The following is a 27,824-nucleotide window of genomic DNA, read 5'->3' on the forward strand; positions in this document are numbered from 1 at the left end:
CACCAATCCAGGGCAGATCCTCGGAAGATGTTGGCACCCAGGAGTTTGAAGTTCTTGACCCTCTCCACCACCGAGCCCTCGGTGGAGGTCTGGCCCGGCTCCCCTCCGACTTCCTCCTGAAGTTTATTTTTTGCTCTACCAATTCGGGGTGATTCTGTCGCCCCTGCGAAGGTGGGGAGTGGGGGAAGGAGCCAGGGTTGCAAGTGGGCTCTGACAAGCAATGCACCCTCTCTATTATCAATGCTCCCTCTCCATTGCAAATGCACCCTCTTTATTATCAATGCTCCCTCTCCATTGCAAATGCACCCTCTCTATTATCAATGCTCCCTCTCCATTGCAAATGCACCCTCTATTATCAATGCTCCCTCTCCATTGCAAATGCACCCTCTTTATTATCAATGCTCCCTCTCCATTGCAAATGCACCTTCTCTATTATCAGTGCTCCCTCTCCATTGCAAATGCACCCTCTCTATTATCAATGCTCCCTCTCCATTGCAAATGCACCCTCTCTATTATCAATGCTCCCTCTCCATTGCAAATGCACCCTCTCTATTATCAATGCTTCCTCTCCATTGCAAATGCACCCTCTCTATTATCAATGCTCCCTCTCCATTTTAAATTCTCCTCCGCGCACTCTCATAAGCCTGGGGTGGTGAGGCTGGGGCAGCCACCAACCTCAGGCAGCGTGAATGGGGAGCATGTGAATAGGTGGGTCCTCGGGAGGCGTGTCCAGCCGGCAGCAGCCAATCCCAGTGGTTCACCGCCCTCCTCAGCCCCGGGGACCGACCCTTCCACGAGGTGGCGCTCTCTCCCCAACCACCACCACCGCCGCCGCCGTGATTTCCCCCTCCCTCCGCGAAGCCTCGCCATGCCCCTCTCCACAATGCGCAGGCGAGGGGCAGAGCCCTGACCCAGGTAACGCGGAGGACCCCCCCCTCCCCGCCACCACCCACCCACCCACGGCGAGCCTTCATTTATCATCGCGGCCGACCCTTCGATGGCCTTTCCGCCTCCCCCCTGTTAGGTGACCGGGTCTTCGGGGGAGGGGGGAACGGAGCCGCAGCGCAGGAGCATGGCAGCATCCGAGCTCTTCACCAAGGTAGGCGCGGGCGCCGACTCGGTGGCTGGGCCGGCGCGGGCGGGAGGAGGGGGCGGGCGGGGGGTGGGGGGCAATGGGTCGGGGTTGGAGGGGGGTGGGGGGAGTGTTCCCTTGGCATGTCACTGCAGCAGCCGGATGGAGACCTGCCTTCTATTGGGAACCCGTGGGAATTGAGGCGGGGGGGGGGGCGAGGTTGCAATTGATTCCCTTCAAACCCGCCCCCCCCGCCTCTCCCAAACAAAAAGCAGGGCTGTGCAATTCGGAATTAACGTTGCTGTTACCCCCCCCCAAAAAAAAGGAAGCTCCGCTTTGCCCCCCCTCTCCCAAACAAAAAGCAGGACTGTGCAATTCGGAATTAACGTTGCTGTTACCCCCCCCCCCAAAAAAAAAGGAAGCTCCGCTTTGCCCCCCCTCTCCCAAACAAAAAGCAGGACTGTGCAATTCGGAATTAACGTTGCTGTTACCCCCCCCCCAAAAAAAAAGGAAGCTCCGCTTTGCCCCCCCTCTCCCAAACAAAAAGCAGGACTGTGCAATTCGGAATTAACGTTGCTGTTACCCCCCCCAAAAAAAAAGGAAGCTCCACTTTGCCCCCCCCTCTCCCAAACAAAAAGCAGGGCTGTGCAATTCGGAATTAACGTTGCTGTTACCCCCCCCCAAAAAAAGGAAGCTCCGCTTTGCCCCCCCTCTCCCAAACAAAAAGCAGGACTGTGCAATTCGGAATTAACGTTGCTGTTACCCCCCCCCCAAAAAAAAAGGAAGCTCCACTTTGCCCCCCCTCTCCCAAACAAAAAGCAGGGCTGTGCAATTCGGAATTAACGTTGCTGTTACCCCCCCCCAAAAAAAAGGAAGCTCCACTTTGCCCCCCCCCAAACAAAAAGCAGGGCTGTGCAATTCGGAATTAACGTTGCTGTTGCCCCCCCCCAAAAAAGGAAGCTCCACTTTGCCCCCCCACCCCATCACAGCTGTTCAGAATCTGCTGAGGCAGCCGGGCTCAAGTCCTTTGTATCCATCGGTTGGTTATTCATGCTGGGAGGAGACTGATTTCACTTGAACCTTTACAATTGAAATGAGTTTTTCCCCATATTATTAAACCCCAATCCTTTCCCACGCTCCCAGCAGCCAAGCACATTGCATTTAAATCACTGTGACCATCTCTTCCTCTTGCCTGGGTGGCCGGCTGGTGGTGTTTCAACAAAAGGGAATAGAGAGAGAGAAAATGCTGGAAGCACTCAGAGTGGAATGGGGCGATGATCTGTCCGGGTGCTGACGATTAGCGAGGCGTCCAAGGGGGTTCTTTGAGGATTCTGTTGACACTGTGAAGTGGAGAAACTCAGCAGGTCAAACAGTCCCTTTATGTGTCAAAGGTGAAGAAGATCCAGCACCAATGTTTCAGGCTTGAGCCCCTCATCAAGGGATTCTTTGATGTTTGAGCTCGGGCAATGTGGGCCAGGGATAGTCATTAACTGTCGAATGACTTGATGGCCAAGTTGGGTCAGAGCCACTTGCTGCCCACAAAGGATGACTCGTATGGCGTTTGCTCATTACAACAGCCTCTAGATCTTCAAAATGCTCGACTGGTTGTCAAGCACGATGGGAAGCTTTCAGATTTCACATTTATTGTCAGAGTATCTACATGACATTACATGTAACCCTGAGATTCCTTTTTCCTGCAGGCGGGGCAGATATAGATGTCAGGAAGTGTAAGTGGCCTTCATTGCTAGAGGGATTGAATTCAGGAGCAGGGAGGTTATGCTGCAACTGTACAAACTACCAATGAGGCCACATCCAGAGTACTGCGAGCGGTTATGGTCTCCTTCCTTGAGGAAGGATGTACTTACTGGCTTTGGAGGAGGCCCAGAGAAGATTCACCAGTTTGATTCCAGAGATGAGGAGGTTAGCCCATGAATGATTGTGCTGCCTGGGGCTGTATTCACTTGAATTTAGAAGAATGAGAGAGGAATTTAGAAAATTATGAATGGCATAGATAAGATAGAGGTAGGTATGTTGTTTCCATTGGTGGGGGACTAGAACTAGGGGATGTAGCTTCGATCCAGGGTAGTAGATTTGGGATGGAGATGAGGAGGATCTGCTTTTCCCAGAGGGTGATGAATCTATGGAATTCACTGCCCATTGAAGCAGTGGAGATGACCTCATTGAATATAGTTAAGACAAAGTTGGATAGATTTTTTACAAAATAGGGGAATTAAGGGATACGGGGAAAAGGCAGGTAGGTGGAGATGAACATATCATCAGATCAGCCAAGATTTCATTGAATGGAGGAGCAGTTTTGATGGGCCGGATGGCCTATTCCAGCTCCTATTTCTTATGACTTATTGCAAAAACACTGATTGGATTTTGATTTTTTTTATTTAAAAAATGGAGAAGGTAGCATATAATAGTTAACTGACAAGAAACGGACATAACAGGTCGTAAGACTTTTGGAATGTGGAAAGAAAAACAGGAGAAATGTAGGTTCCTTCCAGAAAGTTGGGAGAATTTGTAATGGAACAAAGAAATTGAATAAATGAGAAATGAATGAAGTTAGTATAGGGAACAGACAGGGCTAGAGAAGCTGGTGAGTTTGAATGACACTAAGATCCGAGGATCTGATGTTCTGCATCCCTGACCTGACTCTGATAATGGGTGCATTCAAAATTCTATCAAATGTGGAACTGTGCCTGTGGATCGGAGGGTAGCCAATACGACAGTGGGAGAGAAAATATGGAATAAGTGACCTGTTGACCTAACCTCATTAAATGGGAGAATGCTGGAACCTATAATGAAGTTAGTAATAACATTTAGAAAACATTAGGATTGAGCAGAATCACCCTGGATCTATGAAAGGGAAATCATATTGGTTGCTTTATTGGGGGGAGGTTTTTTGAGGATGTAAGTGGTAGAGGGTGAATCATTTTACGTGGTGTAGTTAAGTTTGGAGAAGGCTTTTAAAATTGCTTAGTAAGGTTAGAGCACATGGATTGGGGATAAGATACCACACTGGATTGAGAGTTGGTTAGCAGACAGAAAGGAAGGGGTGATAATGAATGAGTCTTTCTCAGCTTGACAAGTTGTTGCCAGTAAAGTATTGCAAGGGATGGTGATTGAGCCCCAACTATTCACTGTCTGTATTAGGAGCTTGGCTGAGGGGATGAAATGCAATTTCCCTAATTCGATACAAAACTAGGTGAGATTTTGAATGGGGAGAAACATGTAAAGAGACTTGGAAGAGAAAGCAACAGCTTAAATGAGTGGGCACATATATGATTGATGGAACACAGTGGAAAAACTTGAAGTAATTTGGTTTGGTGCACTACAGCATACTATTTAAATGGTGGCAGGAAATGATGTTGCAAGGGACATGTGTGTACCTATGAGCAAATTAATGAAAGCTAAAGTGGGCACATAAAGCAATTAGGATGAGAAGATTTGAGTGCAGGAGTAAACTTGTCTTTCTGCCATTATATCGGGCCTTGGTGAGACTGCACATGGATAAGTTTTATTTTTTAAAAATTAAATGTAGACATACAGCACGGTAACAGGCCCTTTCGGTCCACGAGCCTGTACCATCTAATTAACAGACAAAACTTCTTCCAAACAGCGCTGGATTTGAACCCAGGTCACTGGCGCTATAACAACGTTACACTAACCGCTCCACTAACCGTGCCTCCCTTGGAATTTGTGGAGTTTTGTGCTCCTTACCTGAAAGATTAGAACTTCCCTTGGAGGGAATTCAATCAAGTTTCACCAGACTAATTCCTGGGGTGGCAGATTTGTCTCTGAGGGATTTGGCCTATGGTATCTAGAGTTTAAAAGAATGAAAATGAAATTTGTAGAATCGAGGAAGGATGCAGCAGAGCATGTTTCCCCTGACTGAGGGGTCTAAAACAGGGGGTCACAATCTCAACAAATGGGTAGGTTGTTTAGGACTGAAATTGAGAAATGTTATCTCCTGTGGTAATGAATCTTTAGAGTCTTAACCCTGGGTGGCTTTGTGGGTTTGTGACAAATAGTAGATTCCTGGATAGAACGAAAGCAAGGAAATGCTGGAATCAAGATCAAAAACAAACTACTGGAAGAACTCAGTAGGTCAGGCAGCATCCACAGAGGAAAAGAAACAGTGTTTTGGGATAAAACATTACTTCAGGAAACAATCTTGATGAATGGTTGGCTCAAGGTTGGAAGGCCTAATATGTTAATTCTTAAAAAAATAGTAGGGTAGATCTGTATTGATTTTATTTAATTTGATTCCTCATTATTTGTTGACAATGCATGCACTTAAGCAATAAAAGTAAATAAAATACATGGCCAGTTTTATAACTGGTGATGAGTTTGTTAGAACTTGCAGAATTCTTGCTGAAGCTTCAGTCAGCAAAACCCAGAAGCAAGTAAACTGAAGATGAAAAAGCAAAGATCATAGGATGGAACGTTCTTTAGATTCGGTTTTCAAATTTATTGTCTGAGTACATGCACGACATCATACACAACCCTGAGATTCTCTGCCCTGCAGGTAACCATTTTGATTGTCTGTAGATGTAAATTTATCCAGTAGGCATCTGATGGTTTTAATGGATAAATGATGAAGTGTTGGGGGAAATTCAAAATCTGGATGCCATAGCCAAACTAACTGAATAGTGCATCTTTCAAGTGAAAGCATGTCAGACAGCAGCTGGGGAGAGGGAAGCAGAGATAATGTTTTGCATCAACGATGTTTCATCAATAAAATTAAACCCTTGGTTTGCGGCACCCATGGGGGATTGTTGGATGGCAGATAATTGTATTTTCCAGTTGCTTGAGACTTGCTCTTATAATACCTAAATATTACACCCTCATTAAGAATAAACAGTTTAAAAGACAAAATTACTACACTGTACTTGCACGGAACAAACTTCACTTGCATGAATATATAAACTAAAGCATTTTACTTTATTTTCAATCACATTATTTGAAAATATTTAGCCATTGCTACATCTGCAGGTTCCTCCCCCTCCACGGAGCCACCTGAAAGACAGACAATAACATTATAGATGATTAAACCCCTTCCCCAAGTTTACAGATGAAACCTCTGACCGGGGCAATTCTTACTAAGCAAGGATAAGGAGACAGTTTAAGAGAGTCACCCCAACAGTGAGCAGCTCTTCATTCTGGGCAACGCCATTGCTGTTTCACACAAGCAACCGCTGCAATCGTGTCTGCCTGTCCCGCATCGGACTTGTCAGCCACAAACGAGCCTGCAGCTGACGTGGACATTTACCCCCTCCATAAATCTTCGTCCGCGAAGCCAAGCCAAAGATTTAAATATGAGCATAGCACGATCAAGGCTCTCCACTAGCTGAATATTTGCTTCCATCTTCACCAGAGGTTTATGTGTAACCTCAGAGGATGACTACTTTTATAATTTTAGATTTGGTTATTTTTTTTACCAATTATTTTATTTATTTTAATTTTTTAAATTTATTTTCCTTTTTTTGCCTATTACTTAAAGCTGCTGGTTGCTTGAATTCCAGATAATAATACGGAGGTGCTCATGAAAGATCACTAGCTTGAAATATTAAATCAGTTTCTCCCTCTGCATCGGCTTCATGACTTGCTGAACATTATTGTAATTATAATTAATCTAATCATGTAATTTATAGTTATTGGGATTTCACGCAGGACTTAGATGCTCAGAAGAACATAGAAATCTAAAAAAATTAAAAATTAAATCCTTTTTTTTGTAGATACTGGCAACAAATTTGTAAAAATGCATCATTTTTTTCAAATTGTATGTAATTTACTTGAGGAGAGCACAACTGTACATTTCCCCATTCCATCGTTCCAAACTTGGGTGTGAATCAGATTTCCAAGCAACTGCAATACACTTTCTGGCCACTGCTAATGCAATTTTAACAAATTCTATCTGATATCTAGTTAATTTCAATTTGGGTCTTATCCCTATAATGTTACCTAATAAAAATGATTCTGGATTTTGTGGAAACTGGACTCCAGTAATTTGTTTTTAAAAAAATTTCCTAATTCCAGCCAAAAAAAACTTACTTTATTACAAGATCATGTTGAATGTGTAAAAGAAAAAAAAAAGTTCCCACCTCTTCTCCGCATCTAAAACACTGATCTGATAAATCTGATTTCAATTTATTTAATTTCTGTGGTGTGAGATATAGCTGATATAAAAATTTATATTGCACCATTCTATTATCTTATGTTTATTGTCTTAGTCATACAGTCTTGACATAAATCAACCCAATTCTTCTCATCTAATATCATGTTTAAGTCTGTCTCCCATCTTTGTCTAGATTTATGAATTTAGGGGTCCCCACTTGAAGTAAATGATAAATTGCCAAGATAAATTTCTTTGTATTTTCCTTTCTTATTAGCCTCTATATTGCAACACTTTGATAAATTTATTGTTGGACCCAGATTATCACTTAAGTATGCTCTGATTTGAAAATAGCAAAATATCGTATTATTAAGAATACCATATTTATTTTTAAGTTGTTCAAATGACATCAATTGGCTTTGCTCATAACAGTCTTCAATATATCTGATCCCTTTACAAGACCAAATTTTAAAAATCTGATGGCAGAGGGGAAGAAGCTGTACTTGTGCCGCTGAGTGCTCATCTTCAGGCTCCTGTATCTTTTTCCTGATGTAGCAGAGTGAAGAGGGAATTGCCTGGGTGGTGAGGGACCTTGAAGATAGAGGCTGCTTTCTTAAGACACTGCCTCTTGTAGATGTCCTTGATTGAGGGAAGACTGGTGCCCGTGATGTTGCAGGCCGAGTTAATAACCGTCTGAAGATGTTTCATGTTGTCAGACAGCAGTAAAAGAAATGAATCCAGACACTGTTATATTTAAAATAATATTTTAATTATTAATTACCAATAATATAACACTTTATCTAATTTATCAAACCTTGTATGAGCAAATATGTGTGTGTGTGTGTGTGTGTGTGTGAAATACCCAAGCCGCTACAGCTCAGGCACAATTTTCATGTTGGCTTGAAATTGATGTTATACGCAGGCTTTAGATCAGTGGTTCCCAATTTCCACTCACATACCACTTTAAGTAATCCCTATGCCATAAGTGTTCTGTGATTAATAAGGGATTGCTTAAGGTGGTATGTGGGTGGAAAGAAAAAGTTTGAAAACCACTGTTGTAATCATTCCAAATTGATTTATGTGCAGTTTCATAACTTCAAAGGAAATGGGCCAATGACAATTTTTCTCAAGCAAAATATTTCAGAAATAATTGGGTCTAGAGCAGTGATTCTCAACCTTCCCTTCCTACTCACATACCACCTTAAGCAATCACTTAGTAATCACAGAACACTTATGGCAACCACTGCTTTAGATGGATGCAAGGAAGTTCACAAAGTAGGTGGGAAAGATTGGGGTGATAAACTCACGAAATCCTTGCCAAGGTGCTTCAGACCAATGTGTGGCAATCCAAACTCCCCTTCTCTTTGGTGTGGGGACACGAAGCGAGTGATTCTCACAAAGCTTCCACAACCCCTTTTGTGGGTCTGCCAAATTGCAGTATTTCTTCTGCTTCCAGAACCAATGGACCAAGCCCCACCCAGTCGGCTCCCAATTACCCTCTGGGATATAAGCTAGATCCGGCCCCTCGAGACCAGTCTCAGCTTGCACAGCATCCTCACAGCCAGCTCTGTGGAAGTTTATTTGAATAAAACCTGTAGAACAGACTTTGTGTGTTTGCTTCTGTTCGATAGTGAACCTCAGTAATATTGTTTAATATCAGGACAAGAGCTGTAGGTTGAAGAGTCGCAGGAAGAAACTGAAAGGTCTGGTAAAGCACTTTGCATTAATGTTAACATTTCTAGGTTTTCCCTTTCAGAATTTAAAAAAAAATTCTGTACCGCAAAGCATGATATTTAAAACACTGATATCAAACATAGATGGTTCCTAAAAATGTTATCAGTAACTTCACAACAAAGCTCATTTATGTCCTTGCCAAGCCTCCGGCATGGCATGGTTAGCAAAGTAGTTAGAGTGACACAGTTACAGCTCCAGCAACCTGAGTTCGAATCAGGCACCGTCTGATGGGGTTTGTACATTCTCCCTGTATCTGTGTTTTCCGGTTTCCTCCCACAGTTCATAACGTACAGAGTTGTTGGTTAATTTTGGTGCAACTGGGGCAGCATAGGTTTTAATGGCCAGAATCAGCTTCTACCATGCTGTAAATAAAAGAAACTTGATGAATATACTGAACCATTATCAGGGATTTATGGACCAACTCTAGAACCCCCATCTCTGCCCTCTAAATCCATCGCTATGTGTATTTATCCACTAATTCATTGGTAGAATTGTTTAGGCTTTTGGAACCTAAGAAAGAGTAGCTGCTTGAATTTCTTTGTGCAGTGACTTCTACATTTATCTGGCCCGTGTAAAGCTCTGGATATTTAGGAATGAATTGTTTGCTTTTTGTAAAGAAAGTGAATGTAGTAGTTTTAAAGATCAAAGTTGAACTTTGATAGGGATTTGGTTGTACAGGACACAGTTTCCAGATTTGCAGGTGACACAAAACTTGTAACTGTGAGGAGGTTGGTAGGCCAGGAAGAGATGAGCTGGTTGGTGGAATGGGTGAAAGATGAAATGTGTTGCTGAGAAAAGTGAAGCTTTGTAATCTAGTTGGAAGATTGAAATGCAGCAATATAAATTAGAAGGTAAAAGAGGTAAAGGAATGAGCTCCCCAGGATTTCCATGCATGGATGAATGTGACAAGAGTAGATTGAGAAATTAGTTTAAAATGTACGGCAATCTGGGCACAAGAAGTAAAGGCTTTGTGTTAGCTGTGTCCCCATTTGGGTGCCACGCCTTCAGAAAGGTGTTATGATTGGAGCGGTTGCAGAAAATGATGTCAGAGAAGAGGAACTGCAGTTCGATCACAGGAGGTTGGAATCTGTTAGATCGGTATAGAGAGTTTTTGGAGATGAATTATTTTTCTTGGGGTGGGGGGAGGGGTCAAGTAATGGAAATTTTTTTGACAAAAGAACCAAAACTGAAATTGTTTTTTTTTAAAGTATGACCAGTGTTAAGATTGCACTTATAAAGGCAGATTCAAACTGTTGTGTTCAAAAATGATCTATCTGGCTAAGTGTCTGAAGGGATAGAATTTACAAAGGGAGAGAGCAGGCAAGAAGAACTCTCTGGATTGCTCTTGCATGGAGCTAGTATAGATAGTTTGGATAAATTGCTTCCTTTTGAGCTGTAACAGAGATTCTAAGTCATTTCTTTAAATGAAAGAACTTCCTTGATTATAGCTTTAGAAGAACTTTAAAAGTGTATTGGAAAGACAATTTTAAATTTTCTGCTTTTGTGTTAATACATCAGTTATCTGTTTTCAGAATGTCTGAAGGGGCTAAGCATTAATGAAATTCAATCAGTGGTAGGGCCTCTGCAACCAAAGCTAGCCAGATGAATCTGTGAAAGAATAAGTTTAACAAATACGCTTAACAAAAGGTTAATGAATTGGGCGAGAATATAGTTGGCTTGTAATGTAAGTGAAAATGTGACTGCCTTCTAACATGTGTGACAGATTATGTTGTGTGTTATATAGATATGTTTTTGGGAGGTAAATTGTGGCAGGTTATTTAGTGTAGGTCACATACAAACACTTCAAAACAGATCTCCAATATTTTAAGTGAGATCTGCCACAATTTATCTCCCAAAAGCATATCTATGTACAATATAAAACACAACATATGTCACACCTGACCTTCCCTTTGCTGCAGTGAGATAGCAAAACCAACACGAGGGACATCCTGTTTTTGCCAGCTTGCCTGCAGAGACCACAGAGGAACATATTGTTGTAAAAACAGGAATCACCATCTATGTGAAACTCGTGTGGAACTTGTAGGGTCTCAAAGGTGTGTAAAAATGGGATGGATACTCTGTATGCATTGAGCGAGGCTCAGTGTCGAGAATGAGTTGCTAAACTCTTTCTTTGTATCCCTCACTCCAGTTAGCGTTATCAAGGCTGAATAAAACCGTTGTTTGCTTAATTAGTTCTGTCTGTGTTTGTTTGAATACAACGTGGGCTAACTTTCACAAATCTGCCATAGTGATTGGCATCGGATTAGTTTATAAGAAATGATGAAACTGAAAAGTATCATTCTAGAGTTTGCCTAAAATTCCAACTCCTGATCACAATACTGCTGTGCTCTTAGACATCAACATGCAAGGCCATAAAGTTATGACCTTAGCAGACACAGTGGTGATGTATCAAATAGGTTTGCAAGTCAGGCATAATGAACCAAATTTTGACAGTGACCTTGAAGCCTTAACAAAGTCAGGGAGTTGATGTTTGCAAATGTGGAGAGGCAACAATTGGTTAAAGACGACTGCATCACCACTGCATCAGTAAGTATTGAGCCCTTGCAGGCTTAGCTTGAAACCTAGACAACGCATTCATCTTGCCTATAATTTAAAATGGAAGATTTTCCTGCACTCTGAAGCTAGGTATTTAAAAAAAAAATCACCAGCTTGTGACAGAATAAATATATGATTTTTGTTTTAAAATTCCAGCCAATTTAAGATTTGGAGTCTTGAAACAAAATATTTTAATTTCAACAAATGGGTTAAACAGTCCTTTTTGAGTTGACGTGTGTGGGGTTTATGCAATTTTTTTGAGGGCTTTTGCATGGATGTTCATAGCTTGGAGCTTGTTCAATATATCTCTCCTCTATATGTCAGTGAGACATAACCTGCTCCCGAAATGCATTGAAAATTAATATTTTTAAAATGTGAAGAATACTTTTGAATTAAATGTGCCTATTACCTCAGCTATAAATTTATCACTGAATTGTTGTGTAGCAGGGAGAGGGGAATCATTTAGCTGCAGAGACTCTTGGCAAATTGACTGTAATTTCAGGGTCACTTGCATGCTGTACCAGCTGAGGCCATCCGCGGGGAAATGACGTAAATGGCAGAGAATATTCTGTGCCCTGCTAACCAGTCTGAGCTGCATGTGTAATCCTCCCCTTGTATTGAGGCACTGGAAGAATTATGCAAGTTTGAGGTTTGAGCAGTATCTTCAGAACCACTGAGAGAGAAAGAAAAGTGCTTTTATTGTCGTCCAATGGACACAAAGATAATATATTTTTAGCAAACAGTTTGCTTCTTGTGCTGAAGGGGATGATGTGCAAAAAATAAATTGTATGAGAGATCTGAAACCTCATCTTATCAGTACTGTGAATTTACATGATTTCCTGTATGTTTATGGGAGTGGGGTCGGGGGCGGGGCTATTTTGTACTTCACCATTTCACAAGAGAATGTTCAATTATTTGTGGAGATGTCGTGTTCTGCAGATGATTGAGAGTAACTAAGTTCATTAATGCAAATGGTTCTGAGGCAACACTTGATCAATCACCAAGGCTCAAAGAGATGGATTTGGATTTTGTTTATGTGAAGGTACTGCGTGCACAGAAAAATAATTGCAGTTTGGTTTATTCACCAGTTTTTTCACTTTTCATACAACTTACTCCAAGATTAGACTTGGACTGGTTGATGGAAAAGAAACATGGAACTTGTTGAATAACATGAAGCACGTGTGTTGCTATGGGTGTTGTGCGGAGGAAATGTATTAGTAGGTTTTGGTTGGAACAACAGTAATCGTATGTTGAATCCTCTACGAATTGCAGGTCTGATTAAGTGTGCCTGAACACGTTGTGTGACTGTAGCAGTAGTGGCCGTAGGAGACTAACTTTGGCAAATATTTAAGACCGCTTTGATTGATCTGTTGAATACTGTCAAGTTTATTGCCATCCGATGCACAAAATAGCGTTCTCCAGACCTCAGTGCAAAGCCCGCAGACACACGACAAAATGTAACACACAAACAAACAATATAAATGCAGGCCAAGTAAGTCATCATATACACATAAATACATAAATATTGGAAATGTGAGTCTTAGATAGTTAGTGTGAGCAGTTCCTTTCGTTGTTCAGCATTCTCACTGCCGATGGGAAGAAGCTGATTCTCGCTGCCGATGGGAAGAAGCTGATTCTAGCTGCCGATGGGAAGAAGCTGATTCTCGCTGCCGATGGGAAGAAGCTGATTTTCAGCCTGGTGGTGCTGGTTCTGACCCTCCTGTGTTTCTTTCCTGATGAGAGCAGCGGAAAGATGCTGTGTGCTGGGTTGAAAGGATCCTCAATAATTTTGCATGCCCTCTGCAGACAACTATCCCAGTAGATCATGTTGATGGGGGGAGGGAGACTCCAGTGATTTTAGGTCCTGTAGATTGACCTCTGATCCATTTCTTTACAGCCACCGTACCACACTGTGTTGCAGTCGGCCAGGACGCTCTCAATAGAGTTCTTATTAGAAGATGTGGCCGGTAGCCTTTCTCGCTTTAGTCTTCGCTGTTGCACCTTCCTGACAAGTGAGATGTTGAGTGTCCATAATAGGTCTCTCGTTAAGTGAACTGGAAAGAACTTGGTGCTATCCCCTCTCTTCTCTATAGGGTTGTTGATGTGTAGTGGAGGGTGGTCAGGATCAAAAACTACAATTGATCTACTTTTGAAGAGCCACTAAGTTGGCTCTAAAGGAAAACAGATACTGTCCTGTATCTCTCATTTGCCCCCATCCCCCATCGCTCCTGCTAATTTGCGCTGTTTCTCAGGGCAATTATCTGCAAAATGGGTTTCAACAGAAATAAAGCTTTTCCGATGAACTGATTACTGAGAAGATGAGTTGGTGCGAAGTGCGGAGGATGAATATCTGCTGTATTAAGGGTGCTGCAAATCTACAGCGAAGTCACAACACATGAATAATTCTGACCATGTGGTTTGATTTGCACTAATTATTAAGAAAGCAGCAGAGGATTACTGCTGTGAATTTACCACAGGAGTCTCACTGTGCAAGACTTTCCCCATGTAAAACTTGATACTGTTTTATTATTTAAAAGCCCTGCGTGGCGACTCGTAGTTGGCATCGAACACGCATGGAATGTGAAACAAGCCAATGTGTCGTCTAACTTGCACGGTCATGAGGTTTGATAGCTTCTGATGAACTCAAAATGGAATGGCTGTAAGGGGTCCTTGAAAATGCAAGCTAATGTGGTTCAATCCAAAGAAGCTGCACATTTTTAGACTCCTTTTGAAGAGCCTCCTTTTATTTTGGAGATTCTTTGCTCTGTTCGGACTACACCCTATATTGGCATAGATTAATTCTCTCTGCCAGATTGGAAGAGGATGAGATTAGACGTGTGCCTGGGCATGTTTCCCTTCACTTCCTTCTGGACCAATCTAGAACACCTCAGAGGCATTGGACAGCACTGAGATTTTGTGATGTTGGGACTAGACCTGATGGCCTTAGTTGCATGAAACTATTATTCTTTTGCCATTATCAATGCTTTGTAATTTTAATAATTTGGACATATTGCATGGTAGCAGGCCATTTCAGCCCGATTACACCCAATTAACCTACAACCCCCAGTGCAGTAGGAGGAAACCAGAACCCCCCCCAGGGGAAAAATCCACGCTAACACGAGGAGAATATTCAAATTCCTTACAGAGAATTTGGGATTCGAACCCTGTTCCCAATCGCTGGCGCTGTTTGCGGGGCCATTTGTCTTGTTCCTCCTGTTCTTGTATTACAACCACTGAAACAAATGTTAAATAATGATAACATCTTGCTAAATGTGATGAGGATTTAAATTCCATCCTTCACACCTCAAAAGAAAAGGGCTAAAGTTACCTTTTTTTGAAGTGCTTGCTGTAGTCTGCTACAGTTGGGTAAAATTACCAGGACTCATTGTCTATTGGCTGCATCTTGACTTGAGCTTGGTCTCATTCTTCGTTAACCACTATGCTTCTTGACCACTTTGTGTTCTGTTTTTATTTCAAATTTTCAGCATCTGCACTTACTTTTATTCTCTTTATTCTGATTGAGTTCTAGTTGCAGTAAGATGAATTATTGCACTGTTTAAAATCTTTGATTTAAAGAAGAGACTATTGTAGAATTTGGCCTTTTGTGTCAACGTTACGTTTTCTTGAAGTGATAAATAATGATGATTAAAAATTATTAATTTCTACACTTTTGAAATCTATAACCTGGCATCTGAGAAGTTTTCTGCATTATTTTCATACTTTATGCTTAAAAGAAACATATATAAAATGCAACAACGTTCTGGTGTGGCCTTGTCTAATCTTTAACCAGTTATTGAAATGTAACTGTAATATGGAAGATTTCACAAACATTTACTCTCAAATATGTCTTGGGGTTTGATATTCCTGACAGCTGGCTTTGTCGATCTAAAGGTTGGTGAGGTTGGCAGAACTTACTTTCGTACTGTGGAAGGTTAGCACCCGAGAGCTGAACTTTGTAATAAAAGTGGGGAAGGGTGTGACTTTGTGACAAAAGATAAATGGGCTAAATTCTGAGTGAGTAGAGAGGATGTGTGGTTGTGTGTGGGAGATCTGACCCCATGTTATTGGTAGGGGTGGGGGGGGAGGCTGTGTTGCATTCCCAGAAAATCATTCTTCAGATTTATTTTACCCCTCAGTAACAGGAACCCACATCATCTGCACGTCAAGAAAGTTGCGATTTTTAAAAAAAAAAGACCGATTCTATGAGTGAATTTTTATTGGTGTCCTGTGAGCTTCAAGGGCAAATTTCCATTAGTAAAAAAGCTGTAACACTGGCGCTGTCTCTGACTGATCAGAGCCAAACAGGGAGGAGGAAATGCTCTTTATTTAATCTACAACTTGTGATGTTGAATTTTACAACCCCTTTCTGTTTCTCTTTCACCTGGTTGGAATTAAAACGACCACTTGCCTGAGGCTCTACCAATCTTACAATGTGAATTAACTCACTAAATCCATCTTGTTAGCAGCACTGAGTAGAATGTGTGGATTATTTTCAGTGCCAGACTTTCCTCTGTTCCTCTGGGATCCAAGGTTTTTGTGTGAAGATCAGGGAGCTAAAGATGAATCAGTCTTTTGCATCCATTGATTTACTTAATTTTTGAAAACATTATGCAGGATCTTACAGGAACAGTGAATGCATATTAAAAATTAAGTCATTGGTTGCAAATGACTTTAGTATATTGCAGTGGTTCTCAAACATTTTTTTCCCATTCACTTAGCACCTTCAAGGAATCTCTTACTAACCACAGAGCATCTATTGGATTGTTCTTTAAATCAGAAAGTTTGGGGTTCAGGTCTCATTCCAGAACTGTCAAAAGTAGCGTCACATTAGAGGGAATAACCGGATGATATTTTAAACAGTGAATATTAAAGATCCTCCCTTGAGGAGGAGGAGGAGAATGGTCCCCTGGCGAGATATTTATTTCTGAATCCGTATTACTCAGATTAGATAGTCAATTTCACATTCCCTTCTGTGTGAGATCCCTATGTTGCCTGCCATTACAACAGTGGCTATACTTCAAAATATATTTTTTGGGATACCTTGGACGTTGTAGAAGATACAAATTTCTTGTTGGATGCAAACAGCTTTTCTCTGAACATTTCTCTTCCTCAATTACCTGCACTAGTCTCATAAAATGTTGCTTAAAGTTCGTGGCTACTGCAGAAAGCAAAGATGGGCCACAATTTTTATTCCACTTAATGTCAAAACATTAACTTGTGCCTGACGTGTTCCTGGAAGGTTGCAGAACTGAGCAAGCTTTCTGCAAGGTTCATTGAAGCAATGAGAAATATCCTAGGGTCTTCTGATGCCTTTCCTTAGATCTGGGACAAAAGTAGGCAAGGAGGGGGGATAGAACACTGTTCAATCCCTTGATACTTCTGATCAGGCTGGAAAGTACGTAATACATTTACAATGGGAAGGAGAAAAGGACATGGGGCTTTTCTGATTGTTTCGTCCTCTTTGTGAGTGAGTAATGTCTTTTTATCTCGGTGCAGAAAACCGGCCAGATTTGATGCCCTGATCTGTTGCAGCTGGTCTGAGATCCAAGGTGACAGATGCAACATATTTTTGTCTGCCCCTTGCAGAAATGGGCTCAATAAGGTCTGGTGCATTTCAAAGATTTTTTTTTCCCTCTAATGATCAGATGTTAAAGCTGACTTTAAATTGTATTTATAGCTCTTTTAATGCTGTCTGTACGTGATGCTACTCTAAAATTCCAGTTTCTTATTTCCTGTTATGCTAATCCATCGCTCATGTTTCTAGATGAAAACGCTCAAATAAGATGATTGCTTGAAGCAATGTTCAACAGTGACACGATGAACTCTCATTTGCCAGTTGAGTTCTGCCTTGAAGAAGTTCCATCCTTTGAGCCCATGATATTGTGGCGGGCTGAATGAACCGCGTTAAACAATGAACTGGCTCACGGAGGTCTGGGTCGACAAGAATAGCAGCCCCGGAACGTACTGGGCTTGCTATCGGCTTTATTCAGTCAAGGAAAAAGGGCTTTGATCTGTTCAAGAACTTAACCTAATTATGTCAAGAGCCCTATTTTGTATGCTGCTTTCATTTCTCAGAATTAGGTCAAGTAGCAAGTACTTCCTTTCAATCATAAAGCATTAGCTATATATTTTTTAGTTTGAATTGTTTTTTGTGCATATATCTCTGTTGAAATGCACATACATAGACACTTGAAGATTTTGAGTTGACTTTTATACTTCCCTTCTGTGCCCATATGAGCTGTCCAGGACACTATTGAAAGTAAATTTTCACCATGAATGCTTAAAGATACGTTCATATGTTATGTTCTGGACTTGCCCTACTTAGAAAAAATTTGGAAGTGTGGCAACGCACATGTTTGCAGCGGCGAACTGGCCCTGCTTTTCACACGCGGTCGGCGGGGAAGCTGCGGCAAGGATGGCATCGCAGGACCGTCTCTTTTGATCCAGACCTGTGAAGGGCAAGTGCTTGTTGGGGACGGGACCAGAGAAAGGCTTAAAGGCTGCAGCGCGGAATTCAAAATAAAGCAGTTGTGATACTCAAGCTCCCAGCCTGTTGTCTCAGTCTCTTCGCTGTGTTCACTCACAACCTGCTACAGAAGGATGTTTTCAAACACTATCAGTAATTTTAAATTTAAAATTAGCCCTTTAATTACTCTTTTTGGAATAACTCAAGAGGATGATGTATTACTGATTTTCATTCAGAGCCGAATTTTATCTTTTACTTCGGTGATGGCCAGACGTGCAATTTTGATTAAATGGAAAGGTAACACCCCACCTACACATGCACGGTGGCTAAAATTTGCATAGATTTAGATCAAAAATTAGATATGCTATCAAGGATTCAGATATTAAATTCCAAAAGCTGTGCTGCTCAATTATGGACGACTATCATAATACAGTACAACTCCGTTTATCTGAAATGGTCGGGATAAATTTTTTTAACAAACAGCTCAGTAGCAACAGCAAATCACTTGTAACAGTGTTTAAACAACAACAAAAAAGTGAAGGTTTTTAAAGCATTAAAATAATGTTTAATTCTCACCAAAGAAATTGCTGGATGCCACTGATCACAGACACCTCCCCACCAAGATCCACCGCCGCCTCCGGGAGCCTGAGGTCCCTAGTCAGTTTAGCTCCAAAAAAGTTTTGGATTTGTTTGGGATCTCCTCATTTATCCAAAAAATTTTTTAAAGTTTCGGATAATTGAGGATTTTGAAGAATCCGATTTCAGATAATTAGAGTTGCATTAAGATTTAGTGTCGTTCTTGAAATTTGGTGCTGTGTTGTCCCTCAACAAGAAGGTGCTACTTGATTCATACATGTCGACTTTCAACCTTGCTTGGAGGAAAGGGTGTTGAATTTTAAAAAAACTTTCATCATTTGATTTTTTTTGTTTACTATTGTTGTTAAGAATGTGCTCTGGGTTCCTTAATTATGATCGTATTTGTAATTTTTTTGCATATTGTATACTTGGACTGTTCAATTGTTTAATAAAAACATTTTAAAAAGAAAGAAGATTGCCCATAGGTATCTGGAACTTCAGAACAAATGACAAAACATTGTCTTTACCTGGTTTATGAAAGTGTCCTGCAGGATACTTGGTATGACTACTTAGTTTCACAAGTCATAAACAAATCCTTTGTTCTTTAACATATTAACAAAAGAAGTGGGCAGATGATGGAATATTTTCTTGAATTAATTGACTTTGAAATTCAACACAGTTTGATCTAGAGCTTTTGTTTGTACACGTTGCTTGAATTTTTACATCTGAGCTGACAAGTTTTTGATGATATGATATCATTACATTTGAAAAGGTAATTGGTTATCAAGCACCTTGTGACACTACAAAATGATGCAGAAGATGCTGCAGACATTTTAATCTATGAGCAATAATGCCACTGGTGTATTTATCAGGAATAGACCACGCAGAGTTTTCTGACATTGAGGGTCACCAAATTGTTTCAAAAATAATGTTTTCATTCTTGGGCAAATTCATTTTAAAATATGAGTAATGAATTTCCTGAGATATTTACCTAAAAACAAGTCATTTATCACAATCCATGCAGCCTCTCCCAGCATTCCTTGAGGCAAGATCAGGCAACTGCAGTGAAAGCTGCCTTTTAGTAGAGGAGTGCTTCCAAGATTACCCCAGGTCTTATACATTTTATTCGAAGTACAGCAGAATCCGAGCAGTTCTTGGAGTGAAGATGACACTGCATTCAGTGCAGTGTTGCTCACGCACAAATTGAAGAGCCTGCAGATTATAGTCTAATGACTTTTCCACGGCTCCTTGTGGGGTGCTGTACGCCAGTCTCATGACAGCTCTGGTGAGCAATGAAAAGGAGCGATTTGTTTGTGATTCATATGACTGGTGTTCAGAGATCATAAGATTAATATCAGAATGTAGATTCATTCCAGCTAGGCAACAGAATAAGCCCATCAAGCTTCCCAAGTTAATTTCTGCAAAAGTTAGAAAGTGTTTGGATTTCTTTTGGTGCTGTTATTTCACAAATATACAAGTATAATGAGATTTCCATGTATTCTCTGTTGAATGTCATTAGATCAATGTAGTGATGCAGATTCTTGCTGTCAGGCAAGGCCTCTCAACTCTCTGTCCTCTACACAATTGCCATAGCGGTTGGTGCTATGCTGTCACAGTGCCAGAGACCGGAGTTTGAATTCGATGCTGTCTTTCAAATGCTTGTACGTTCTCCCTGTGTCTGTTTGGATTTCCTCCCCTTCAAAAACGTACCGCAATTTTTTCCCCTTTATTCATCTCTCTGTCTTCATCTTGGAAGACAAACACCGATATCATCTTCAGGCCCACCAACTCCCACAGCTGCTTCGACTACATCCCTTCACATCCAGTCCTCTCTAAGGATTTCAATCTTCAATTAATTCCTCTGTCTCTTTTGATCATTAGTGATATCCTCCTCCTTCAAACAATGTGGCTTCCCCTCTCTGATGACCATTACCCAGACATCTGCCCTGGCCCCATATGTACCAAGGACAGGATTTCCCATGTCCTCATCTCCCACCTCACCAGCCTCTGCATCTAATATATCATCCTCTGCCAATTCCACCACCTAATACGTGATCCACCAGACACATATTTCTCTCTCTGCCTTCCACAGGGACCGCTCCCCCTGTTACACTCTCATCCACTCCTCCCTCCTTGATACCTACCAGTGACCACAGGAATCCCACTTGCACCCACACGTTCTCCCTCACCACCATTCAGGGCCCCAAACAGTCTTTCCAAGTGAAATAACATTTCACTTCAGGGATCATCTACTGCTCCCGTCGTGGTCTCCACATTGGAGAAACTGGATGCAGACTGGGAGATCGCTTTGTTGAGCACCTCGGATCTGTCTGCCGCAATAGAGAGGATGTCTCAGTGCCCACCCATTTCATTTCCCTGCCCCATTCCCTTGCTGACATGTCTGTCCACGTACTCTTGCATTGCCAGTCTGAGACCACCCGCAAATTGGAGGAACGACACCTTATATTCTCTCTGGTCACCCTCCAACTGGGTGTGATTAACATTGACCTCCTTTGTTAGAATCCCTCCCTCAATCTTTCCCCATGTCTCCCATCCTTTAGCGCTCTCTCTTTCTCTGTCTCCTTTCCCAGAGACCCAAAATCACTTCTCACCTTTCTTCTCTCCTGTCCTCTTATCCAATTAACACCTTTTGTGTGTTGGTCTGTTCTCCTCCCCTAATCATTCTTCCTCTTTTTCCCAGCCTTCTAATCAGATGCCTGTCTCTTTTTTACTCCTACCTTGAGGAAGGGCTCAGGCCTGAAACATTGTTAATGTATATTTACCTCCTATGGACACTGTGAGACCGACTGTATTCCCCCAGCATTTCTGTGTTCTTTACTATTCCTCAAATACCTCTTCTAAAAAGTAAAAGCTACTATCAGTGACTGACCTTTGTGCTTCTGCCATGGTTAAATACTGAGTTTTAGGTTGCTGTTGCTTGTCGGGAGATATGTTTTCCTGGTTCTGAGGTCAAAATGTTGTGGGTTCAAGTCACTCTCCAGAGATGTAAATAGGGAATGCCAGGCTGATACTGCAGAGATGTGCTGAGAATTACTACTGTTGGAAGTAACTTTGGCAGAGCCATCTCAACTCTGCTCCCTTGGGTGAAAAGACACATGGGAGTTTTTTTCTTTTGAATACCTGGAGTCGTACCCTGAAATTGTCCCTCAGATTATTGGGCGCCATTAAAATATGGTGGGAATTTGCTGTGAGTGAAATTTCTGCTGCATTTCCTGTCACACAACAAATAGTGACGACACTTCAAAGATACTAGATAAACTGTTCTGGACAACCTGGGGGGTGTCACATAAATGGAAGTATTTTTTGCCACATTTGCTTCCTTAATTTTAAATTTAGACACACAGCATGGTAACAGGCCCTTTTGGCCTACCAGCCCCTGCAACCCATATACTCCAATTAACCCTCCATTTTGGAGGGTGGGAGGAAATCCATGCAGACATGGGAAGAACGTGCAAACTCCTTACAGATGGCACCAGTTCCAAACCTGGGACACTGGCGCTATGACAGTGTGGTGCTATCCGTGTTGTCCTTCTTGGAATCTTGGAAGTCACAGCAATTAAAGCTCCCAGCAACTATTGTAGCAATACCAAATTACGACAAATGGACGAGCTCAGAATGCCAACTTGAGCAGCATGGGCGAGTTAGGCCAAAGCTGTCCTCTCCTGTATGATTCTGACTTGAATAGACCACAATTAATAAAGCAATGTTTTCCTGACTTGACCTTGCAGTAGATGGTGTTTTGTAGGAGGCGGAATGTCTACAACTGGATGCCTGAGCCTAATGATTGATGGATTGTGAATAGATATTAGTACTAGTAAAGGAAGTAAAACACAGAAAACTGCAGACACTGTGGTTGAAGTAAAAACATAATTCTGGAGAAACTCAGCAGGTCAAACAATGTCCTTTATTTCTTCTTTCTTTGGCTTGGCTTCGCCGACGAAGATTTATGGAGGGGTATGTCCACGTCTGCAGCAGGCTCGTTGGTGACTGACAAGTCCGATGCGGGACAGGCAGGCACGGTTGCAGCGGTTGCAAGGGAAAATTGGTGGGTTGGGAGTTGGGTTTTTCCTCCTTTGTCTTTTGTCAGTGAGGTGGGCTCTGCGGTCTTCTTTAAAGGTGGTGGCTGCCCGCCGAACTTTGAGGCGTCAAGATGCACGGTTGGAGGCGATATCAGCCCACTGGCGGTGGTCAATGTGGCAGGCACCAAGAGATTTCTTTAAGCAGTCCTTGTACCTCTTCTTTGGTGCACCTCTGTCTCGGTGGCCAGTGGAGAGCTCGCCATAGAACACGATCTTGGGAAGGCGATGGTCTTCCATTCTGGAGACGTGACCCACCCAGCACAGTTGGGTCTTCAGCAGCATGGATTCGATGCTTGCGGACTCTGCCAGCTCTAGTACTTCGATGTTGGCGATGAAGTCATTCCAATGAATGTTGAGGATGGAGCGGAGACAGCGTTGATGGAAGTGTTCTAGGAGCCGTAAGTGATGCCGGTAGAGGACCCATGATTTGGAGCCGAACAGGAGCGTGAGTATGACAACGGCTCTGCACATGCTGATCTTTGTGTGTTTCTTCAGGTGGCTGTTTTTCCAGACTCTTTTGTGTAGTCTTCCAAAGGCACTATTTGCCTTGGCGAGTCTGTTGTCTATCTCTTTGTTGATCCTTGCATCAGATGAAATGGTGCAGCCGAGGTAGGTAAACTGGTTGATTGTTTTGAGTTCTGTGTGCCCGATGGAGATGTGGGGGGGCTGGTGGTCATGGTGGGGAGCTGGCTGATGGAGGACCTCAGTTTTCTTCAGGCTGACTTCCAGGCCAAACATTTTGGCAGTTTCCGCAAAACAGGACGTCATGCGCTGGAGAGGTGGCTCTGAATGGGCAACTAAAGCGGCATCGTCTACAAAGAGTAGTTCACGGACAAGTTGCTCTTGTGTCTTGGTGTGAGCTTGCAGGCGCCTCAGATTGAAGAGACTGCCATCCGTGCGGTACCGGATGATAACACCGTCTTCATTGTTGAGGTCTCCAAGCAAAGCTCAAGGATGCAAACTGCCTCACGGACACGTCTCCTGAAACCCTCTGGGATCAGCTGAAAACGGCCATACTGCAATCCACTGAAGAGGTACTGGGCTTCTCCTCCAGGAAAAACAAGGACTGGTTTGACAAAAACAACCAGGAAATCCAGGAGCTGCTGGCAAAGAAGCGATCTGCCCACCAGGCTCACCTTGCAAAGCCTTCCTGGCCAGAGAGAAAACGAGCCTTCTGTCTCGGATGCAGCCACCTTCAGCGCAAACTCCGGGAGTTCCAAAATGAGTGGTGGACTAGCCTCGACAAACGAACCCAGCTTAGCGCCGACATTGGCGACTTCAGGGGTTTTTATGAGACACTAAAGCCGGTGTACAGCCCCTCACCCCAAGTCCAAAGCCCCCTCTGCACAGCTCAGACGGCGAAGTCCTCAGCGACAAGATCTCCATCCTCAATCGATGGTCAGAACACTTCCAATCCCTTTTCAGTGTCCTTTATATAGCAAAGGTAAAAATACATAACCAACGTTTCAGATTTGATCCCTTTATCGTGTGGAATTTTTTTCCTTACCTTGATAAAGGGCTCAAGCCTGAAACATTGGTTATGTATTTTTACCTTTGCTATATAAAGGACACTGATTGACCTGCTGAGTTTCTCCAGCTTTGTGTTTTTACAGTGAATAGTTATTATCTGTTTTGCATATTTATTGCCTTGTATAATTACTATTATCGTTTTTTTTTTAAAACATATACCTGCAGCCAGTAAGAACTTGGGTATATATGTAAAATGCAGATGACAATAAGCTTGTTTTTTTTTTTTTTTTTCACACCATAAATCACATTAGCCATGATATACACTATTTCTTTTCACACATATACAGTGACTTTTTCTCCCCCCCCCCTTTCCTCCCAAACCACCCCCCCACCCCCCCCTCTCATCCATTTTAGGTATACAATCTAGGTTGCATTAAGCCAGTCAGACAATGTTGTCATTCAACAAAATTACACCAGAAATTCTACTGAGTCCATTCTTTTCTTTCCTTCTCCTTCCATCAACTTAGGTAATGTTTGTCCCCGGTAGGTTTTCGCTATTGTATTTAATGTAAGGCTCCTATACTTGTTCGAATATTTCAATATTATTTCTTAACCAATATGTTATTTTTTCTAATGGAATACATTTATTCATTTAAATTTGGTAGTTTCTTCCTTTTAATTTGGTTATGTATTCCATTAATATTTAAAGACATATAGTTCAGCGTAGCCCTTTTATATTTTGTTTATCTTCTCTTTCCGTTTTTCCATCATTACCTTTCCTCCTTTTCCATTTCTGTTTTCTTATTTTCAACTCTTTATAAGACAACATTCCTACAACATCTAACATTTTCCTTGTTCTCCTATTTCTATCTTATTTATCCCCAATCTCCCCTTCACCTCCTGAGTTGTCCTTTATCCCTTGTCGGACAACCACATCTCCCCTCTCCATTTGGATTTGCGAATCCACTCGCAAGCGTCAACTGATTTTGCAGTGACCGCTATTTCCCCCCACCCCGCCTCCCCCAGAAAAGATTTCACTTTTCATATGTCACAAAGGTCCCTCTTTTAATTCCCTCCTTATTCTCTCTATTCCATTACCTTCCCTTATTAATTCTTGTCTATACTATCTATATTTTCCTCTAAGTACAGATACATTCATGTATGCTCATTGTCTCTATTCACTCTTATACCTCTTTACCTGCATACATATCAATCGTGATCATTTTTACTCTCATTACCCGTCTTCATCCCTCAGTCTATTTTTGTCTTTACCCACATACATATCAGTCGTGATCATTTTAACTCTCATTACCCGTCTTCCTCCCTCAGTCTATTTTTGTAATTGTTCTGCAAATTTTCGTGCTTCTTCTGGATCCGAGAATAGTCTGTTTTGTTGTCCTGGAATAAATATTTTCAATACCGCTGGATGCTTTAGTATAAATTTATACCCTTTCTTCCATAAAATCGCCTTTGCTGTATTGAACTCTTTTCTCTTCTTTAGGAGTTCAAAACTTATATCTGGATAAATGAAGATTTTTTGCCCTTTATACTCCAGTGGTTTGTTGCCCTCTCTTACTTTTTCCATTGTCTTCTCCAGTACCTTTTCTCTTGTAGTATATCTTAGGAATTTTACTACAATAGATCTTGGTTTTTGTTGTGGTTGTGGTTTAGAGGCCAATACTCTATGTGCCCTTTCTATTTCCATTTCATGCTGTAGTTCTGGACATCCTAGGGTCTTAGGGATCCACTCTTTTATAAAATCCCTCATATTCTTGCCTTCTTCATCTTCCTTAAGGCCCACTATCTTTATGTTATTTCTTCTGTTATGGTTTTCCATTGTATCTATTTTTTGAGCTAGTAGTTCTTGTGTCTCTTTAGTTTTTTTATTAGATTTCTCCAATTTCTTTTTTAAGTCTTCTACCTCCATTTCTGCTGCTACTGCCCGCTCTTCCATCTTGTCCATTTTTTTTCCCATTTCTGTTAAGCTCATCTCCATTTTAATTATTTTCTCCTCTGTGTTGTTTATTCTTTTTCTTAAATCCTTAAATTCCTGTGTTTGCCATTCTTTAAATGATTCCATGTATCCTCTAATAAGAGCAAGTATATCCTTTACCTTGCCTTTCTTTTCTTCTTCTATTTCACCATACTCGTCCTCTTCTTCTTCCTCTGGGTTGGCCATCTGTTGTTTCTTTGTTGCCCTTTCCTCCTCTTCTTTCTTGTTTCTGTTGTCTTCTGTGGTCTCTTCTTGCTGCAGGTGTTCTGCAGCTGTCGTTGCCGGCTGTGGAGATCGACTCCCCAGCTGGTCCCCCCTCCCGTCGGTGTGTTTTTTTTCATTCGCATCGCGCATGCGCGAAACTTCGCGCATGCGCGGTTGCGCACTTTTGCTCGGCTCTGCGAGCCATTTTTGTAGTCCATTATTTACCGACCTGAGGGAGCGGGTTTCTCTCTCCGCAGCGGGCCTCTTCGGACAGGTAAGGCCTTCACCTTTTTCCTTCTTTGTCTTCTCTTCCTCTCTTCTTACCGTTGCTTTCGACTTTTCTTTTTTTGTCGCCATCTTCTTTCCACCTTTATACTCACTTTTCTGTAACTTTTATTTCTGTGCCTTTGTGTTTTCTCTTGTTTTTCCCGACTTTTCTGGAGAGGGCTGGAGTTCACCGTCCGGCCACTACTCCATCGCGTGACTCCTCCCCGACAATAAGCTTGTTAACGTTATCATAAACCTCTTCATTTTCAGGACTCTGACCTGTGCATCTGCTGCACCAAGTTCCATTCAGCTGTTTTCTTCCACCCTTGTGTGTCTGATTCTCCAGTGCTTCATGTAAAATAATTACTATCATTGGGAGATCATGGGATCAGTCCATTTGTCCCACGATGCCCATGCTGAATATAATGCCAGTTTAAACATGCCTTCCCCATCACCACTATCAACTCAGCCCTCACCTGCATCTCCTTCATTTCCTGCTCATCTGCCCTGGTCCCCTCTGCCCCCAGATGCAACAAACATAGAATCCCCTTCATCCTCATTTACCATCCTACCAGCCTCTGCATCAAACATATTATCCATTGGAATTGCCAGCATTTACTGCAGGATCCCACCACCAGACACATATTTCCTTCTCTTCCCCTCTTGGCTTTTCATAGGGAACGCACCTTACCCTGTGGCCGCAGAAGGTGCAGCACTTGCTCCCACACCTCCTCCCTCACTGTGGTCCAGGGCCACAATTAGGTCTTTCAAGTGAAGGAAAGTTTCGCTTGTTTATCCACAGGACTTATTTACTCCATATGGTGCTCCCTTTGTGGCCTTCGCGACATCAGGGAGACCAGTCGCAGATTGGCAGATCACTTCACTCAGCACCTCTCAGTAGCCAACCATTTCAATTCTGAGTCGCACTCCCATACTCACATGTCTGTCCATGGCCTTGTGTACTATCCCATCCGGACCACCCGCAAATTGGAAGAACGACACCTTATTTTCTGTTTGGGCACTCTCCAGCCAGATGGTCTTAACATGGACTTCTCTGCTTTTTGCTAAACTTGCTCACCTTCTTTCCCCTTCCCCATTCCAGCCTTTCTAGTTCTCCCCTCCCTTCCCCCCCCTTACCCACCCAGCCAGCCCTCCTCCCATTGATCTTTGCTGTCCCCTCCTCCTTTCTCCACCTATCATCTCCTGCCTTTACCACCCCCCCCCCCCCCAATCTTTTTGTTCGGATGCCTGCCAGCATTCTCTCA

The 27,824-nt window shown here is 42.2% G+C and overlaps 1 protein-coding gene across 5 annotated transcripts in view; it reads left to right on the forward strand.

Moving 5' to 3' along the window:
• The first annotated feature begins 861 nt into the window (after positions 1-861).
• The window catches only part of myo5aa (myosin VAa), a 154,839-nt gene continuing 127,876 nt past the window's right edge, over positions 862-27,824 (forward strand). For 4 of the 5 annotated variants that reach the window (XM_069911090.1, XM_069911092.1, XM_069911093.1 and 1 more), the window contains exon 1: positions 862-1,099. In XM_069911090.1, coding sequence (XP_069767191.1) covers positions 1,073-1,099 — 27 coding nt within the window. In that variant the 5' untranslated portion in view covers positions 862-1,072. Of the gene's footprint in view, positions 1,100-12,412; positions 12,526-27,824 lie in introns of those variants that run through there. The other variant, XM_069911091.1, reaches the window with a different exon arrangement.

Source organism: Narcine bancroftii, chromosome 14 (genome assembly GCF_036971445.1).
Source record: "Narcine bancroftii isolate sNarBan1 chromosome 14, sNarBan1.hap1, whole genome shotgun sequence".
Taxonomy (NCBI): Eukaryota; Metazoa; Chordata; class Chondrichthyes; order Torpediniformes; family Narcinidae; genus Narcine; species Narcine bancroftii.